The sequence below is a fragment of the Cervus elaphus genome, chromosome 19, assembly GCF_910594005.1.
Source record: "Cervus elaphus chromosome 19, mCerEla1.1, whole genome shotgun sequence".
NCBI classification, from domain to species: domain Eukaryota; kingdom Metazoa; phylum Chordata; class Mammalia; order Artiodactyla; family Cervidae; genus Cervus; species Cervus elaphus.
In genome coordinates, this window is record NC_057833.1 from 60,193,724 (window position 1) to 60,213,729 (window position 20,006).

At 35.2% G+C, this 20,006-nt stretch overlaps 1 protein-coding gene across 1 annotated transcript in view; it reads left to right on the forward strand.

The window, feature by feature from the left end:
- Positions 1–20,006, forward strand: part of CFAP44 (cilia and flagella associated protein 44) — a 142,156-nt gene that overhangs the window by 76,723 nt on the left and 45,427 nt on the right. Inside the window, exons 18-25 of the mRNA XM_043874030.1 lie at positions 1,794–1,939; positions 2,534–2,804; positions 9,810–9,865; positions 10,033–10,195; positions 11,732–11,862; positions 15,103–15,299; positions 18,062–18,236; positions 18,384–18,561. Coding sequence (XP_043729965.1) covers positions 1,794–1,939; positions 2,534–2,804; positions 9,810–9,865; positions 10,033–10,195; positions 11,732–11,862; positions 15,103–15,299; positions 18,062–18,236; positions 18,384–18,561 — 1,317 coding nt within the window. The remainder of the gene's footprint in view (positions 1–1,793; positions 1,940–2,533; positions 2,805–9,809; positions 9,866–10,032; positions 10,196–11,731; positions 11,863–15,102; positions 15,300–18,061; positions 18,237–18,383; positions 18,562–20,006) is intronic.

Below are 20,006 nucleotides of genomic sequence, written 5' to 3' on the forward strand. Positions count from 1 at the left end.
GGGTTCCCTTTTCTCCACATCCTCTCCAGCATGTATTGCTTGTAGACTTTTGGATAGCAGCCATCCTGACTGGCGTGTAATGGTACCTCATTGTGGTTTTGATTTGCATTTCTCTAATAATGAGTGATGTTGAGCATCTTTTCATGTGTTTGTTAGCCATCTGTATGTCTTCTTTGGAGAAATGTCTGTTTAGTTCTTTGGCCCATTTTTTGATTGGGTCATTGATTTTTCTGGAGTTGAGCTTCAGGAGTTCATAGGCTGACTTTTTGTTGTTGTTGTTTTTTATATGGTTTCCTTTGCTGTGCAAAAGCTTGTGAGTTTGATTAGGTTCCATTTGTTTTCATCATTATTATTATTATTTTTTTCTTCTATTGTATTGGGAGACTGACCTAAGAAAACATTGGTATCATTTATGTCAACGAATGTTTTGCCTATGCTCTCTTCTAGGAGTTTTATGAAATTCATGTTAAAAGGTATAAATTCTTCATATATCTTGCTTGTGGGTAATTGGCATTTCTTGTACTTTAATGCATTTTATTCAGTTTTAGAAAAGTCTCAGACATTTATAAACCACAATACTGTTTCTAGTCCATATTATTGGTCTTGTGGAATTCCAAATTTGTATAAATTAATCCTTATCATTATGCCTCATACAGATCTTACACTCCTTTTTAAAAAAAAATTACATCTTTATCTTCTCTCTCCTGCCTTAGTCTATTTTTTCTGATTCTGTTTCAGTTTCATAACTCTAGCTTTGGCTGTGTCTAATTGTTTTTAAACCAGTCTATTGAATTCTAATTTCTGTCATTTTATTTTTCAGTTCTAGAATTTTCATTTTTCCCACTATCTACTTTTTTATAGATCCTAGTTGACTTCTAAAATTTTCTGCCTTCAAAAGTCCTTAAATATATTAATCATAGTTGTTTTGGAGTCCATTTTGGAAACACCTCTATCAATATTTCTTATAATTTTATTTCTTGGATCTGTTTTTATCTCTTGATTTTCAGTCAAGACTTTGTTAATACACTTAGTTGCTTTTTTTCTTTCTCTTTAATTGAATGCTAGACTTTGTGAAAAAACTGTAGCGTCAACTTGAGTCTGTGTATATTGCTATTATTGCCTGGAAATTTATTTTCAGTTCTGGAAAGCAACTAGAAACCCTAGGTCAGTTTCATCCAGTCAGTGACTGAGATGACTTGAAATTAGGTTTTACTTTCTGTGAGGACCAGTCTGTTTCTAGTTTATTCATACATGTGGGATTGCAATGGAAAGCCTAGTGGAAGGTGTGTTTACAATGGCTCCTTCTTCTTGGAGGACCCTGGGAATTCTTTGCCTTTTTCTAAGCCCATGAGACTACAGATTGCTCAGTTTCTTAATTTCTCAGCTGCCTTTTTCAAGATTAGCAATTGCCTTAGGGAGAAAAAAAAAAATGTCCTAGACTGGAAGCTCTGAAAACCATGATCTACAAAACTCTATTATTAAATACTACTTATACTGAATAATCCTTGAAATAAAATGGAATTCAGTATGTAGATAGAAGTGATATCTCTCTTGTGTTTTAAGTGGGAACAAATCATTGTAAGATATTTTATTTTTATAATTGTATGGCTGAATATAAATGAATAATAGACATGCTTTATAAAACTTATCTATAATCATAGAAATTATATAAAATACATGTTTTAAGACATCTCTTGTATGTGTTAAAATTTGAAATTATCAAAAACTCCTCATGTGGTCACATGTGTCTTATGTTCAGGTACTATCTTCTATGTTGTTTCACTCTTTTTTAGGGTGGCTATGATTCTGGTTTTCTATATCACTGTGAATTCCCTCCAGATGACAAAAGCAGTGATAACACAGTAAGGAAAGATGAACCTTTTGATTTCCGTCTTCTTGAGGATACAGAGGATAATCCCATCACAACTATCACTTTCAGGTGACCAGAATTTCAGAATTCTTAAAAAAAAAAAACTGCATCCCATTATTGTCTGTTTTTTCCATCATGAGTATTACCATTTCTAAAGATCTGTCCAAATGGAGGAATACTCAATTTTTTAATTTTTAGTTAAATCAAATGACTAAAGTAGAGTCAAAGCTAATCCTGAAACTACTTCAACCCTTGTATCAAACATTCTGTCGGAACTTATTACACAACTGAATTGTATCAATTTTCTTTTTGTTACTTAGGAGGATGCTACTGCATGGTCAGATAACAAAAGTTCCACATTACAATGGTTCTGGAGAAATCACAAATTGAATAATTGAGAATTAAGCATATATGCTGATCATTCTTTTAAAGACTAAATATAATAGCTCCAGATTTCAAATTGTCTTTTTGTCCTTCTACCCTTTTGTATTAGTTTACTAGAGCTGCCATAGTTTTTTAGGGCTTCAGCATCTGAATTTTGTGGGGACACAATTTACTCCATAACATCTTTGTTGTTAAAACTTTAGCTGTTTGTCGATTAATTTAAAATTGAACATTTTCAGATTAATATGAAGAACAATGTACTTTCCTTGTGTTTCATAGTATTAACCAAGAAATGATGTTTTGTGGAATGCAAAATGGAGCGATTCGAGTATATATCCTAAGTAAGAATGATCCTTCATTGACCAGCATGGAGGACTATTGGCACTTCAATATGCATGACAATAATTATGGACGTGTTAATGCCATCTCTACTAGCTTTGATGACCGCTTCTTTGTGACTGCTGGAGCAGATAGTAATATCTTTGTTTTCAACATTTTTTCTGAGTTTGAGTTAAAGAAAGTTGTGAAAGCCAAAGTGCCATCTCCCAGGGTATGTAACTGACTAATAACAGTAACAACAACTTTGCTTTAATGTTTTGGTGTTAAAATGTTCACATTCACTTAAAGATGAATTTGGATATAAATACCTTACAGTCTAATCTTCCTACCAGTATTATAATTTGGCCTTTCTGGTGTCTCTGTGATCAAATACTAAAGATACTGAATTCACCTTATTACTTTAGTCATTTGATTTATTATTTAAAGGTATAGAAGTCCCTCAAGTAAAAAGACTGTTAATTCTTCTGTCTCCATCACTTTGCAAAGTTTTGTTTTCAGGATGCACAGTTTTTTTTTCAGATATATTTTGCTTTCTATTTATTCATTCACTTATTGAAGAGGCACATGTGGGATGTATACCATAATTTGTACTTCTGAAAGGGATTGTAAAAGTATTATCGTCTTTACTATTAGAATGTGACAGTGTTATCAAAGACTCAGTCAAATTATTGTATTCTTAAAAAGAATACATTACTGACTTTGTAAAGAAGATTAAAGGTTTGGATCCCCAAATTATATCCCTTTACCCTATCACAAGACCTAAATTTTCTGTTATCAAAGTGATTCCTTTGGCTAAAATCACTAATAACTGTTACAATTGCTTGTAAAGAATGAATTGTATTCGACCAAAGGTAAAACTCCTGTGAACACATCAGCTTCCTATTTAACAGGTAACCCATTTCAAAAGAACATGCAGAGAAGGTAAGGGAAGATTTGAGCAGGTAAATTTTCATTTCTATTAACTGCAGCAAAATTTGGAGAATGAACTGTTGTCTAAAGAGATCCAGCTCAGCAAGAGAAATTTTCCAGAAGACAAAATAGATGAACAAGAAGAAAATCTTTATCCTTCTACTTAGTACCAACTCTCCATGGAAACCCATACTGAATAGAAAAAATCCATTCCACATTTTTATAATGATCTCCTTTTATTTGTGACTGCAATTAGTGTTTAAGTCGCTGAAGCAGCCTCTAAGAAGGCAAAATCAGACAGAATAGAGTGTGCAAAGTACAAAAATTAAGCTCTGCACCAGTCTGAGGTTCTTAACATATTTTAGAATAACTGAGGAGCTCTTAAAAGCATTGACGCCTGAGCCCCACCCAAGAGCAATTAGGTCAGAATCTCAGAAAGTGAGTCCCAGGCATTAGTACAGATCTTCTTCAACCTATGATGCAATGGGGTTGTGTCCTGATAATCCCATCATAAATTGAAAATATCTTAGGTTGAAAATGCATTTAATACATCTAAGCTACTTAATATCACAGCTTAGCCTAGCCTAACTTAAACGTGCTTAGAACACTTACATTGGTGTACAGTTGGGCAAAATCATCTACTGCAAAGCCTATTTTATAATAAAGTGTTGACTATATCATATAATTTGTTGAATACTGTACTGAAGTGAACATAATGGTTTTGTGGGTACAGCCAGTGGTGAGGGTACCAGTTCTTTACCCTTGTGGTTGTGTGGCTGCAGCAGCTGCCAGCATTTTGAGGGAGGATGTACTGCATGTCCTTTGCCAGGAAAAGGTTAAAATTCCAAACTTGAAGTATGCTTTCTACCAAATGCATATTGCTTTTGCACCATCATAAAGTCAAATAGTCGTTAAGTTGACCATCATAAGTCAGAGACCATCTGTATTTTCAAAAACTTGTCCCTTCCCCAGCCCCAGCGGTTTTAGAGTGCAGTCAGAATTGAGAACAATCGGTGTTTTGGAACTCTTTGGAAGCACATCTGTTTAACTTATTTGCTGTAAACAGCAGATGTCAGGAGATGGTTGGCTGTTATTAGTATCAAGTCTTGCAAATTGCAACTGATACGGGAGAAGCAAGGGGCTTAGCTCTGAGAAATAAAAAAAACAAAGTTCAGTCAAGTTCTGTCCTAAGTGATTAGTGGTAACTAAAATGTATTAGCTATCCCTTGTCTCTGACATTAGTCATGACTTATAACTTCACTTTATGAAAGTCATGGATCTTGTCTTATATAAATGTAATTTATATTTTATGTGTATCAAGACTAGCACTTAAAAAACCAACTTGATCAAAAGAGAATCATTATTTCTTTACAACAAATGACAGCAAAACAAAGACCTATGTGGTATGGAAGAGAGTAGAATATAAGTTCAATTTTACTTAAGAACTGGTTAGCTAGAAAACTAGGACTTTTTGTTTCATTCACTGGGTCATAAATCCTCTTCAGCACCCCAAGACATTTTTTTTTTTTTTATTAGTTGGAGGCTAATTACTTCACAACATTGCAGTGGGTTTTGTCATACATTGATATGAATCAGCCATAGATTTACACGTATTCCCCATCCCGATCCCCCCTCCCACCTCCCTTTCCACCCGATTCCTCTGGGTCTTCCCAGTGCACCAAGCCCGAGCACTTGTCTCATGCATCCCACCTGGGCTGGTGATCTGTTTCACCATAGATAGTATACATGCTGTTCTTTTGAAATATCCCACCCTCACCTTCTCCCACAGAGTTCAAAAGTCTGTTCTGTATTTCTGTGTCTCTTTTTCTGTTTTGCATATAGGGTTATCGTTACCATCTTTCTAAATTCCATATATATGTGTTAGTATGCTGTAATGTTCTTTATCCTTCTGGCTTACTTCACTCTGTATAATGGGCTCCAGTTTCATCCATCTCATTAGGACTGGTTCAAATGAATTCTTTTTAACGGCTGAGTAATATTCCATGGTGTATATTTACCACAGCTTCCTTATCCATTCATCTGCTGATGGGCATCTAGGTTGCTTCCATGTCCTGGCTATTATAAACAGTGCTGCGATGAACATTGGGGTGCACGTGTCTCTTTCAGATCTGGTTTCCTCAGTGTGTATGCCCAGAAGTGGGATTGCTGGGTCATATGGCAGTTCTATTTCCAGTTTTTTAAGAAATCCCCACACTGTTTTCCATAGTGGCTGTACTAGTTTGCATTCCCACCAACAGTGTAAGAGGGTTCCCTTTTCTCCACATCCTCTCCAGCATGTATTGCTTGTAGACTTTTGGATAGCAGCCATCCTGACTGGCGTGTAATGGTACCTCATTGTGGTTTTGATTTGCATTTCTCTGATAATGAGTGATGTTGAGCATCTTTTCATGTGTTTGTTAGCCATCTGTATGTCTTCTTTGGAGAAATGTCTGTTTAGTTCTTTGGCCCATTTTTTGATTGGGTCATTGATTTTTCTGGAATTGAGCTTCAGGAGTTGCTTGTATATTTTTGAGATTAATCCTTTGTCTGTTTCTTCATTTGCTATTATTTTCTCCCAATCTGATGGCTGTCTTTTCACCTTACTTATAGTTTCCTTTGTAGTGCAAAAGCTTTTAAGTTTCATTAGGTCCCATTTGTTTAGTTTTGCTTTTATTTCCAATATTCTGGGAGGTGGGTCATAGAGGATCTTGCTGTGATTTATGTCGGAGAGTGTTTTGCCTATGTTCTCCTCTAGGAGTTTTATAGTTTCTGGTCTTACGTTTAGATCTTTAATCCATTTTGAGTTTATTTTTGTGTATGGTGTTAGAAAGTGTTCTAGTTTCATTCTTTTACAAGTGGTTGACCAGTTTTCCCAGCACCACTTGTTAAAGAGGTTGTCTTTTTTCCATTGTGTATCCTTGCCTCCTTTGTCAAAGATAAGGTGTCCATAGGTGCATGGATTTATCTCTGGGCTTTCTATTCTGTTCCATTGATCTATATTTCTGTCTTTGTGCCAGTACCATACTGTCTTGATGACTGTGGCTTTGTAGTAGAGTCTGAAGTCAGGCAGGTTGATTCCTCCAGTTCCATTCTTCTTTCTCAAGATTACTTTGGCTAGTTGAGGTTTTTTGTATTTCCATACAAATTGTGAAATTCTTTGGTCTAGTTCTGTGAAAAATACTGTTGGTAGCTTGATAGGGATTGCATTGAATCTATAGATTGCTTTGGGTAGAATCGCCATTTTGACAATATTGATTCTTCCAATCCATGAACACGGTATGTTTCTCCATCTGTTTGTGTCCTCTTTGATTTCTTTCATCAGTGTTTTATAGTCTTCTGTGTATAGGTCTTTTGTTTCTTTAGGTAGATATACTCCTAAGTATTTTATTCTTTTTGTTGCAATGGTGAATGGTATTGTTTCCTTAATTACTCTTTCTGTTTTTTCATTGTTAGTATATAGGAATGCAAGGGATTTCTGTGTGTTAATTTTATATCCTGCAACTTTACTATATTCATTGATTAGCTCTAGTAATTTTCTGGTAGAGTCTTTAGGGTTTTCTATGTAGAGGATCATGTCATCTGCAAACAGCGAGAATTTCACTTCTTCTTTTCCCATCTGGATTCCTTTTACTTCTTTTTCTGCTCTGATTGCTGTGGCCAAAACTTCCAACACTATGTTGAATAGTAGTGGTGAGAGTGGGCATCCTTGTCTTGTTCCTGATTTCAGGGGAAATGCTTTCAATTTTTCACCATTGAGGGTGATGCTTGCTGTGGGTTTGTCATATATAGCTTTTATTATGTTGAGGTGTGTTCCTTCTATTCCTGCTTTTTGGAGAGTTTTAATCATAAATGAGTGTTGAATTTTGTCAAAGGCTTTCTCTGCATCTACTGAGATAATCATATGGTTTTTATCTTTCAATTTGTTAATGTGGTGTATTACATTGATTGATTTGCGGATATTAAAGAATCCTTGCATTCCTGGGATAAAGCCCACTTGGTCATGGTGTATGATTTTTTTAATATGTTGTTGGATTCTGTTTGCTAGAATTTTGTTAAGGATTTTTGCATCTATGTTCATCAGTGATATTGGCCTGTAGTTTTCTTTTTTTGTGGCATCTTTGTCTGGTTTTGGAATTAGGGTGATGGTGGCCTCATAGAATGAGTTTGGAAGCTTACCTTCCTCTGCAATTTTCTGGAAGAGTTTGAGTAAGATAGGTGTTAGCTCTTCTCTAAATTTTTGGTAGAATTCATCTGTGAAGCCATCTGGTCCTGGGCTTTTGTTTGCTGGAAGATTTTTGATTACAGTTTCGATTTCCTTGCTTGTGATGGGTCTGTTAAGATCTTCTATTTCTTCCTGGTTCAATTTTGGAAAGTTATACTTTTCTAAGAACCTGTCCATTCTTCCAAGTTGTCCATTTTATTGGCATAGAGCTGCTGGTAGTAGTCTCTTATGATCCTTTGTATTTCAGTGTTGTCTGTTGTGATCTCTCCATTTTCATTTCTAATTTTGTTAATTTGGTTCTTCTCTCTTTGTTTCTTAATGAGTGTTGCTAATGGTTTGTCAATTTTGTTTATTTTTTCAAAAAACCAGCTTTTAGCTTTCTTGATTTTTGCTATGGTCTCTTTTGTTTCTTTTGCATTTATTTCTGCCCTGATTTTTAAGATTTCTTTCCTTCTGCTAACCCTGGGGTTCTTCATTTCTTCCTTCTCTAGTTGCTTTAGGTGTAGAGTTAGGTTATTTATTTGGCTTTTTTCTTGTTTCTTGATGTAAGCCTGTAATGCTATGAACCTTCCCCTTAGCACTGCTTTTACAGTGTCCCATAGGTTTTGGGTTGTTGTGTTTTCATTTTCATTCATTTCTATACATATTTTGATTTCTTTTTTGATTTCTTCTATGATTTGTTGGTTATTCAGAAGCGTGTTATTTAGCCTCCATATGTTTGAATTTTTAACAATTTTTTTCCTGTAATTGAGATCTAATCTTACTGCACTGTGGTCAGAAAAGATGACTGGAATGATTTCAATTTTTTTGAATTTTCCAAGACCAGGTTTATGGCCCAGGATGTGATCTATTCTGGAGAAGGTTCCATGTGCACTTGAGAAAAAGGTGAAGTTGATTGTTTTGGGGTGAAATGTCGTATAGATATCAATTAGGTCTCGCTGGTCCATTGTGTCATTTAAGGTTTGTGTTTCCTTGTTAATTTTCTGTTCAGTTGATCTATCCATAGGTGTGAGTGGGGTATTAAAGTCTCCCACTATTATTGTGTTACTATTAATTTCCTCTTTCATACTCGTTAGTGTTTGCCGTACATATTGCGGTGCTCCTATGTTGGGTGCATATATATTTATAATTGTTATATCTTCTTCTTGGATTGATCCTTTGATCATTATGTAGTGTCCTTCTTTGTCTCTTTTCACATCCTTTTTTTGAAAGTCTATTTTATCTGATATGAGTATTGCGACTCCTGCTTTCTTTTGGTCTCCGTTTGCATGAAATATTTTTTTCCAGCCCTTCACTTTTAGTCTGTATGTGTCTCTTGTTTTGAGGTGGGTCTCTTGTAGACAGCATATATAAGGGGTCTTGTTTTTGTATCCATTCAACCAGTCTTTGTCTTTTGGTTGGGGCATTCAACCCATTTACATTTAGGGTAATTATTGATAGGTGTGGTCCCGTTGCCATTTACTTTGTTGTTTTGAGCACCCTAAGACATTTTTAAGCACAGAACTTCTATTAAACAAAGTACTTTTAAGTGATTTACTTCATGGTACTTCTTAATTTAAGCTTCCTTTCTAAAGGAGAGTCATATTTCTGATTTCATATCCTTCTCAAGGAGAGGGATTATATTATTCTGTGTATTTCCCACTGAATGTTTTTGATAAGGTCAAGTGAAACACTTAAAATTTTTAAAATATATGTATTTGAAATTTTTCATTGCATATGCATGAGGTATTTTGAAGGAAATGTATGAAAGGAATGCTTTTAAAAAAGTATTTGAAAATAAATGACCTTGAGGATTTCTTTTGCTGTATTTTTGTTAGTAACACATGAATATCAATAATTCCTATTTGGAAGTGGAATGTGATGATATTAACATTTTGCATACATGGGATTGGGTTTCTTTTTCTATTTACACCTTTAACTGAAGTAAAAACAAATATAAATTTTTTCCCTAGTTTATTTTTTTGTGAAAGTACTTTCCGGGCCTCCAATTGTTAGAAGAGAAAAACCCTCGATTTACTACTTACTGAGTCTTTTAAGGGAAATATACAATTTAAAGGGGCTAACCTTTCATTCCTTCTCCTACAGTTTGGAATAGAAACAGAGCCAATTCCAGAAGATATTGAAGATCCTAAAGCCTACAGGTATGGGGATTTTTGATCAATACCTACTAGGTCTGGGCTTTTGCAAAACACATCAACATTTTAACAAAGTTGGCCAAGCTGAATGAGTTTCCAAATTATTAGATACTAGTTTTCTTTTTGCTATTTCTATATTAAAGATATGTTACTTTTTAAATTTCTATTTTCAGTATTGAGAATGCCAGAAGAAAAAGAGAACATGACAAGTTAATGAAAGAAGTAGAAGAAATCAAGGCTGGAAAGAGAGAACAGATCAAAGCTTTAAGGAATCAATTGCAGAAACTACTACAGATGAATGAAGAATTACCCAAACATATGCAGTTTAAACGGACAGTAAGCCTCAAATAAATTTGATTTTAATTTTAACATATACTGTTTCTGAATCGAGACTGCTATTTGACCAACAAGTAGGAACACTTAAAGCCATCTTTAAATTTCCCTTGCCTGGCTGGTCAGTGTTTTGGCAGCAGCTAAACTACTATAGAACTTGTCATACAAGTTGGTTTGGATGTAGATGAGTCTCTTTGTACAAAGTTTACTTTTGGATTTAGCTAATTCACGTGCTTTTGGTAATAAGATAAATATAAATTTGAATCTGGTTATCAATCCTTATCATACCTAACCAAGTTATCTGTTGGATAGGCACATACTATATAATTTGATTCTCTCTGATTTCTTTTGTATAATTCACCAGCTCTGTTGAAAAGATAAAAGTTGGTTCATCCACAAAGTTACTAAAAAATAACAGTATATTTGTAGCTATGGGGACAGTCACCAAATTAAGCTGATTTTTTATTAAATTTTTCTCTTGTGCTTTATTGACAACCCCTTCTGAGCCACCAGGGAAGCCCAAAAAAGCTTCTCGGTGTGACCCAAATGGGACAACCACTTCTACCTGTTAGTAATTATTTTTCCCCATTTTTGTTATCTTAAATGCAATTACTATCAAGAGCCTAATAAAATAAAAGCTCAGAATTTATTTTCTTGACTATACCCATGGATTACCCAGTCCTATAATTCTAGAAGCACTTAGCCAATTTCATTTAAAAAAAAAATTGGTGAAATCACATTGATAAACTCATATTGGTGAAAAGACCAACTTAATGGTTAAAAGATGTTTGTTATTATATTAATAAAAGGGTTGACACTTGCAGAATATGGGTGACTTAATCCAAAATAAAGAACAACTGGGGCAAGTTCTGTGGCTGATCATTTTACATACATCATTACTAGAAGCACCAACACATCTGGAAAAAATAATTACTTGCAATTTAGTGTAAATGAGGGCCCTGTTATTTTTCCAGTATTGAAATAAAGAAACATGAGGTCCCTAAGTATCCTCATGGGGAAAATGGCCCCTTTGGTGAAGAATATTCAAGCCAGACTTGGTTTTATCAGCAAGTCCCCAAAGACATTACAGCCTTTCCTAGGTGGGGTCACAAGGGAGGGGAGGTTCAGCTGATGAACATGTGCCATGAACTTCTACCCTGTGCACAGCTAGTTGTGTAATAGTAGTTGCTTTGGGGTAGAGAGAGTTCTTTTTTTTTTTTTTAAACTTGGTACACTCTGCAAATGTTCTGTTGACATTCATTGCTTTTTATTATGGGACAAATCTTTCAATATGTAACTCTGTTTCATCATTGTTAATTATTTCTAAGAACTTTTCTCCATATTTTGTGACAGTAAAATCAGTCTGTGGTGTCTAGAATGAGAGAGTGATATTTAGGAGAGAGTTATGATGTTGGAATGGAGGAGTTATGCATGGAATGGAGGACAAACCTTAAATATCTATATTTATGTATGAAATAGGATTGCTAAAGTCCATTGATAAAAGTACCCATTTTGGTGAACAAGTCTACTTATCTGCAGGATTTTGATCTAGATTCCAAAATTCGTGCTGAGATTGGAAAGAAAACAGCTAACAAAATTCAACGAGTGGAAAAGGAATTGGCTTGGGAAAAGGAGAAACACCAGCTTGGCCTAAAGAAGCTACAGAATAGGTAGGATCCATATTTCCTGCAAGTCAAGGTGTTTATGAACAGATATTTGAATAAAGTAGTTTCCAGTGGTTTTATGGAAGTGGTCAGATAGTCGGTCTCCTACAGTACCTACTAATTCCTAAAACTCAAGTAATCCTCTCGTCACTGCTGCTGTCTCCCTGAGTTCATTCCTTTCTCATTTAAATCTGCAAAATTTTTACAAACCAAATTATGTCATATGTATTTGTTTTCAGTTTGTGACAAATTATTTATCTTATATTTAATTAACACAGTATGTATGTGTGCATGCTCAGTCGAGTCCAACTCTTTGCAACCCCATGGACTATACTCCGCTGGCCCAGGCAAGTATACTGGAAGGGGTTGCTATTCCCTTCTGCAGGGGATCTTCCCAACCTAGGGATCAAACTCACGTCTCCTATACTGAAGACAGATTCTTTACCACTAAATCACCCAGGAAGCATCAAAAACAAAGTAGAGGCAAAGGACTTGTAGTGAAAGATGACGACTTCCTATCTGATTCCTCTCATGCATTAATGTGACTTCCCAGAGACTGCTTTTACTTTCTGCCTTTTTTAGATATAATTTACATACATAAATGCATAAATCTCAATACATTTTTGTAGATATATAAACACAAATATCCACTACCTAGATTAAGAACATTTGTAGCACCCCAGAAAGTTCCCTTGTGTCCTCCTCCCACTATTTACTCTCCAAAGATGAATGTTTATCACCATAGATTAGTCGTGTCTGTGAACTTTCATATATATGGAAAGCTTCAGTATGAACTCTCTTGTATCTGGCTTTTTTTATGCAGTATCATGCCTAAGATTATCCATGTTGATGCAGGTAGCAGTTTTCATTACTTTGTGATATTCTATTCAATGGTTATACCACAGTTTATTCATCCATTTAACTACTGATGGATATTTGAGTTGCTTCTATTTTTGGCTACAGTGAATAATGCTGCTATGAACATTCTTGTGTATATGCCTTTTGGTTGACATAAGCACTTTTTTTCCCCCTAGACTTATTTATTTGTGGCTGTGCTGGATCTTTGTTACTGTGTGCAGGCTTTCTCCAGCTGCAGTGAGCAGGCTTCCCTGGTGGCTCAGTGGTAAAGAATCTGCCTGCCAATGCAGGGGACACAGGTTCAATTGCTGATCTGGGAAGATCCCACATGCTGGAGACAACTAAGCCCTATGCCACTGTTACTGAATCAGCACTCTGGAGTCTGTGACTCGCAACTACTGTACTTACATGCCACAGCTACTGAAGCCTCCATGCCTAGACCCATGCTGAGCACTTATTTCAGTTTGCTTGCTGATATAACATTCCAAACCTTCTGTCTTTATATGGAATTCTCTCTGTCTCTTCAGATAAATTCCCTCTGTGCTCATCCAAGTTCCCTCTTTTTATAAGGATACCAGTCATGTTGGATGAGGATCCACCCTAATGATCTCATTTTAACTTGATTACCTCTGTCAAGACTTTATTCAGATAAGGTCGTATTATCTGAGCCACCTGGGATGGTTAGGACTTCAACATATTCTTTTTAGGTGACACAATTCAACCTGTAACACTCATGCTTGCCATCACTGGGCAGTGTCAGATCTCTACATTTCAGTTATTCTGTAGTAGTGTGTCAATGTGATTTAAATTGACATTTCCTGGATGAGTGACAATTTTCACTCCCTTTTCCTATACTTATTGGTTATTTGTATATCCTCTTTCATTAGATGTTTGTTCAAGTCTTTTGCTCATTTAAAACTTGGGTTGTGGTAGTCATATTCTAGATGAGACTTTTGTCATATACATGACACATGTATATAGTGACATATCCGTGCATGCATGCATGCATGTAAAATATCTTGCTCTACTCTGTAGCTTGTCTTTTCATCTTCATTATAGTGTCTTTTTGAACAGAAGTTTTTAATTTTGACAAAGTTCTGTTTACTGGTGTTTTTCTTTTCAGTTTATCAACAGTTTCACTAACTTAAAAAATAAATTTATTTGGCTGTGCCATGTCTTACTTGCAGCATGTAGGATCTAGTTCTCTGGCCAGAGTTCAAACCTGAGCCCCCTGCATTGGGAGTGTGGAGTCTTAGCCACTGGGCTACCAGAAAAGTCCCTATATTTTCCCTAACTTTTTATGGTTAGTGCTTTTACGGTAGTTAAAGATTCTTAGCCTATTTCCAGTTCATGAAATAATCCTCCATTTTCTTCTAGAAGCTCTACTGTTTTGCTGTTTTCTGTCTTGGATAATTTTTGTGGGTGCTGTAAGAGAGATCAAGTGTCTTTTGTCTCTATAGTGATATCTGGTTGACCTACTTTCATTTGCTGATAGGTACATTCTTTCCTCACTAGATTGTAGTGATGCTTGTTTCAAAAGTCAGGTAACCATTATGTTGAATCTATAAATCAACTTAGATGCAACAGACATTTAAAGGAATGATTACATAAATAAATTAAATTAAATCCTAAAGTTAAAAGATGAGGAAATGTGAACTGCTGCCAAAAAATAGCAACAATGAAATTGATGAAGAAATTTTTAAAGATAAATCTCTGTAGGCTATAAGAGGAAGGTGAACCAGAAAGTAGTATGAACTCCTGAGCTTAATATTTTTATAGAGAAAATAGAGTAATATATGATATACATTTATCATCTCCCCATCTATTATCTATATGAAATATGGAGAAACTGTGTGAAATATGAAGAAAAATGGAGAAATATGGAGAAAAATTGGAGAAGGAAATGGCAACCCACTCCAATATTCTTGCCTGGAGAATCCCATGGATGGAGGAACCTGGTAGGCTACAGTCCACGGGGTCACAAAGAGTCAGACACGACTGAGCGACTTCACTTCACTTTATATGAAATATGTATTATTTTGTATATATACTATATGAGATAATAGGAAAATGAATTGCACTTCCTCAGAGTTTAATATGATCCACTTACCATAAACTGCAGCCTATTTGAAAATTTTGACTCTTCTACATACTGGCAAAACCATGGTATGCTGTTAATAATGAGATGTTTAGTATTTTCATTAGAAAATTCTACTTTAAGTGCTATTCAACTTCCACTACATCCTTGTTGGTATATACATGGCTGAATTTTGGACTCAACATGATATAATGGTATTGTTTATCAGCATAGGACATTGTGATCTTATTTTATTGTGTAATAATTGTGTAGCATGATTGAAATGGTGACAAGTCCTTATTTTCCCCCAGATTTCGTGATTCATTGGAAAGTGATACTATTGTAGTTCATGCCATTCAGAGTGATCACAAGATATCCTCCTATAGACTCATGAAGCCCTCTAAATACTCCAAAACCAAACGGGCAAGTCAATCGGAGAGAAGACCAAGCAAATTTGAGAGGTTTGAAAAAGAAGGAACTGGAAGAAAGGATAGTCAGAGAGATACAGGTAACCTAAATGACAAGAAGGCTTTTGAGTCCATATTTATCAAAATTTCAAAATTGAATTCTCTTTTTGTGAGCAGAACCTTTGATTCCCGGTCATGTGCCTAAGGGTGGATAAGAGCACCAAGTACTACTGGTCTCTTGCTTCCCTTGTCCAACTGTTCTTAAATCTGAGATGTTCTTAAATCTAGGATGCTAGTTTTTCTAGGAACTGTTTGTTCCCAGACTCGTGGGCCCCACCCCAGAGTGTAGGGCTAGAACACAACTCACACTCTTTTCCAAGGACATGTATTAAACAGAATGATGCGCTGAGAATACAGGTGTGAAAATGACTCTCTAATCCCTGCCTCCTGTGACTGCCCACAGGGTGACTGGGGTGAGAAGGAGCAAGACAGGAATTCTGGGAACAGATGTGGAGAGCCTAGTCAAGGGTAAAGGGCACTGCAGCCTGGCCAGATGTAGGCTAGAGCATATGATTCAGTACTGACATTATTACTGTTTCACTCTCTTCATTGAGAAACCTTTAATGGCTTCTTTCTGCTTCTAGGATAACTTCTGAACCCCTTATCACATATTGAATCCTTCTGCAACATATCTCTATTTTATCCCCAATAAAATACTGCTTGACTGGCACAATTAGCTTATCGTCCTGCTTGCTGCTTTCTAATTATGTCTGAAACATCCACATGCAGGTTCCTAATGAAGTGACCAATTCACTCCTCTCCTTTCTGAATTCTACCATTTTGGGGGGATCTAGATCAAATTATACTTTTAATTTTTATTGAAGTATAGTAGATTTACAGTGTTGTGTTAGTTTCAGGTATACAGCAAAGTGATTGTTTACACACACACACACACACACACACACATTCATTAATCAGATTCTTTTCCTTTGTAGGTTATTACAAAGGTTAAGGATAGTACCCTGTGCTATGCAGTGGGTTTTTGTTGGTTATCTATTTTATATATATGAAATATGCTTTAATTATCAAATCTTTCTGTGACCACCCAGGACATGTTTAACTTATTTTTCCACAGTACCATATAATTGAAATACGAAATAAAATGGTAACCATCCATATTATTTAACATTTTTCATGTATATCTAAAGTATATCTCTATATAGCTTGGACAAAAATTGAATAATTCCTCTAGTAGGTACTTATAATTGATAAAACCAATAGTTTTATTTTAATTAATTATTACCGAAGTATAATTGACCTTCAAAACTGTGTTAGTTCCAGGTTACAGTATAGTGATTCCATATTTCTATACATCATAAAATGATTACCTGATAGGTCTAGTTATTATCTGTTACCATACAAAGTTATTACTACACTATTGACTGTTTCCTGTGGTGTCCATTTCATCCCCCTGGCTCATTTATTTTGTAAGTGGAAGTTTGTACCTCTTAATCTCCCTCACTTATTTCATCCTCTGACCCCTTCCTCTCTGGCAACCAGCTATTTGTTTTCTGTATTATGAGTCTATTTCTGTTTTGTTATGTTTATTCATTTGTTTTGATTTTTCAGGTTCCACATATAAGAGAAATCATACAGTATTTGTTTTTCTCGTCTTATTTCAGTCAGCATAATACTCTTTAGGTCATCCACTTTGTCACAAATGGAAATATTTTATTCTTTTTTTATGACTGAGTAATGTTCTGTTGTGTGTGTGTATACCTCATATTCTTTATCCATTCACCTATCAATGAACACTTAGTTTGCTTCTATATCTTGGCTGTTGTAAATAATACTACAATGAGCATAGGGGTGCATATATCTTTTTGTGTTAGTGGCACTTTTTCCCTTGGAAAAATACCCAAAAGTGGAATCCTGTATCATCATATGGTAGTTCTATTTTTAATTCTTGAGGAATCTCCTGCACCAACTTACATTCCTACCAACAGTACACAAGTATTCCTTTTTCTCTATTTCCTCACCAACATTTGTTATTTGTCATCTTTTTGATAATAGCCATTCTGACAGGTGTAAGGTGATATCTCATTGTGTTTTTTATTTGCATTTCCCTGATGACTGTGCTTCCCTGGTGGCTTAGGCAGTAAAGAATCTGCCTGCAATGCAGGAGACCCGGGTTAATACCTGGGTTGAGAAGATCTTCTGGAGGAGGAAATGGCAACCCACTCCAGTATTATTGCCTGGAAAATCCCATGGACAGAGAAGCCTGACAGGCTTCTATAGTCCTACCTATAGTCCGTGGGCTTGCAAAGAGGTGGACAAAACTGAATGACTAACACCCTCCCTGATGACTAATAATGTTGAGCATCTTTTCACATGTCTGTGATAAAGCCATTAATTTTAAGTTCTAGATTTGTGTGTTTCTGACCAGTTTTAAATTGGCTGCAGACCACTACAGTTGGTAGATATCACCTCAAATTACACATCAAATAGGACTCACTTGCTTTTCTCTTCCCCCATCATCATGTTACAGAACTCTTTCCCAGCTTCCCAATATCTGCCAGTAGACTGTTATTCATGATCATGTTCTTTACTTGTTTAATATATGTCTTATGTCACCAGTTTTTTTAAAAATAAATTTCTAAGAAGTAAAAATTGTGATTTAGATCTCTTTATTTTGGTGTTCTAAAGTACTTTTTTGGTGGGGTTTAATTCATAGTAATATATACCATAACTATGGATTCAATATATTCTTGGATTTTTAAAAATGTGGCAGATTGAAAATAATATTTGAGTTTTGTCTTGATATTCCAAAAAGATTGAAAAAAATTGTTGGCTGTCTGTATAGGTGGAAGTATTAGTGTGCCAGAAGAATCAGTCATAGAGAAAGGGAAGAAATTTCGGCCTAAAACCCTAAGTGAGATTATGGTGGAAAATCAAATTGAGAAAACAAGGAAACTTATATTAAAAGCTGAAAGGGCCCAAATGAAGATTCAGCAACGAAAAAAAGAATGGGAGGAACTGTAAGTTTTTTTTTAATCTGAAATTGCACCACAGACTCAGAATTATGCTTTTGCTTTATGATTGAATTTGATTCTATACCTAAAATAAAATAGAAAACTTAGAGGTTATTTTTATGTTTATGGCTGTGTTTTCGGTTTTTCTGATAGGTACAAGAGTAAACCTGATGATGACTATGAAGATCCCAAAGATGTTCAGGCAATCAAAGAGGCCCAGTTATTTATGGGAGACTTTAATTTGAAGACAGCCTCAGACTACAAGATACCTGAACACATGAGAATAAATGCTGCCAAGAAGGAGGAGGAACTGGGATACCTAGACTCTATGGTACTTACCCATAGTTTTCATGACAATGAGACATTCCTTGTTGTTGTTTTTTTTAATTCTGCTAAGACCACCCATTTTGTTATCTGATCCATAAAGATATATAATCATAGAAGTTTAGAATTGGAGAAGGCCTTCATCATTTTCCTAGAGTAATGCCCATTTTTACATATGAGGAAATTGAGTCCCAAAGATAAGAGATTTATCCATGATTATTAACATTGCAGAACCAGTGTTCAAATTAGTTCTTTGGTTCAATACCAGTTTCATGGGTGAAAGCCTTATATTTTATGGACTTCGAACCTCTGAAATTCAAACACATCCTTGGATATTGTTTTTGGCTGCTGTGGACTACCAGAAACTTAGGGAAAGAGGCTACTGTGTTTAGCCTTTGTTTGAAGGACTTCCAGACTTTTGTAGATGTAGACTTTTTTAGACTCAATACTAAACAACTAATATATTCCATTTTGATTCTCTCTGAATTCTTTCAAACTGCTTCTGGTCATCCTGATCTCTCATACCTATTTTCGTACTAAAGTTTCCTCTCCCCATCATAGTAATTACTTACTTTGAATTGACAAGTGACTTTTCACATTCAGAGGCTCAAAAGGCATCTGAGCTAATATTTTGAGGAGACTTTTGTATATGGTCACTTAGTATGACTCTGCACATTGCCCATTTCGAGGCATCACATTGCAAAGAGTGCCAAGTCATACCACAGGTATAGTACATTTGAATATTTTATAATTTTCTAAAAAATGGAAGTAAAGTATCTTGAGGAAGGAGTGTCTTTCAATTTCACCGAAGATGCTGTACTTGCCAGCATCAAAGATTCCAGTATGGCAATTCATAGCCACAGGTAAATCTTCATAAATTTTTCTGATCAGATGGACATTTTGAATGTTTTATTAGTGACTGGATTGTTTTTCTAGCTGTTTGTCTAAGGAAATTTCTGTTTCAACTACCATGTGTCATCCTTTCTCATAGAGAAATGTTTTTTTCAATCACAATTTGCCAGTCAGCCAACCTGAAATTTCATGGTCCAGCTAGAGGTGATGGACAGGTGTGATGTCTTGAGCTGAACTACACTATATTGAAATCTATTTTATTAAAGTAATAGCATTAAATAATGTAGAACACACTAGTCCACAGGTCAGAAGGTCAGAGTTCTGTTCCACTTAATCTCTGCCACTTAATAGTTATATAAACTTGGCTAGTCATGTAAATCTCCCAAAGCCTCAGTTTTATTGTCTATTAAAAACAAATAGTATTTCTATCAATTAACAACAGTAAGGCAAGACATGTCTAGTCTTCTTTAGAGAGTTAATAAGCAGTCATTCTTTTTTTAAAAAATTAATTTATTTTTTATTGAAGGATGATTGCTTTATGAGCAGTCATTCTTATCATGGTTAAATTCAAAGTCATTGAAAAGTATCAAGCATTTTATT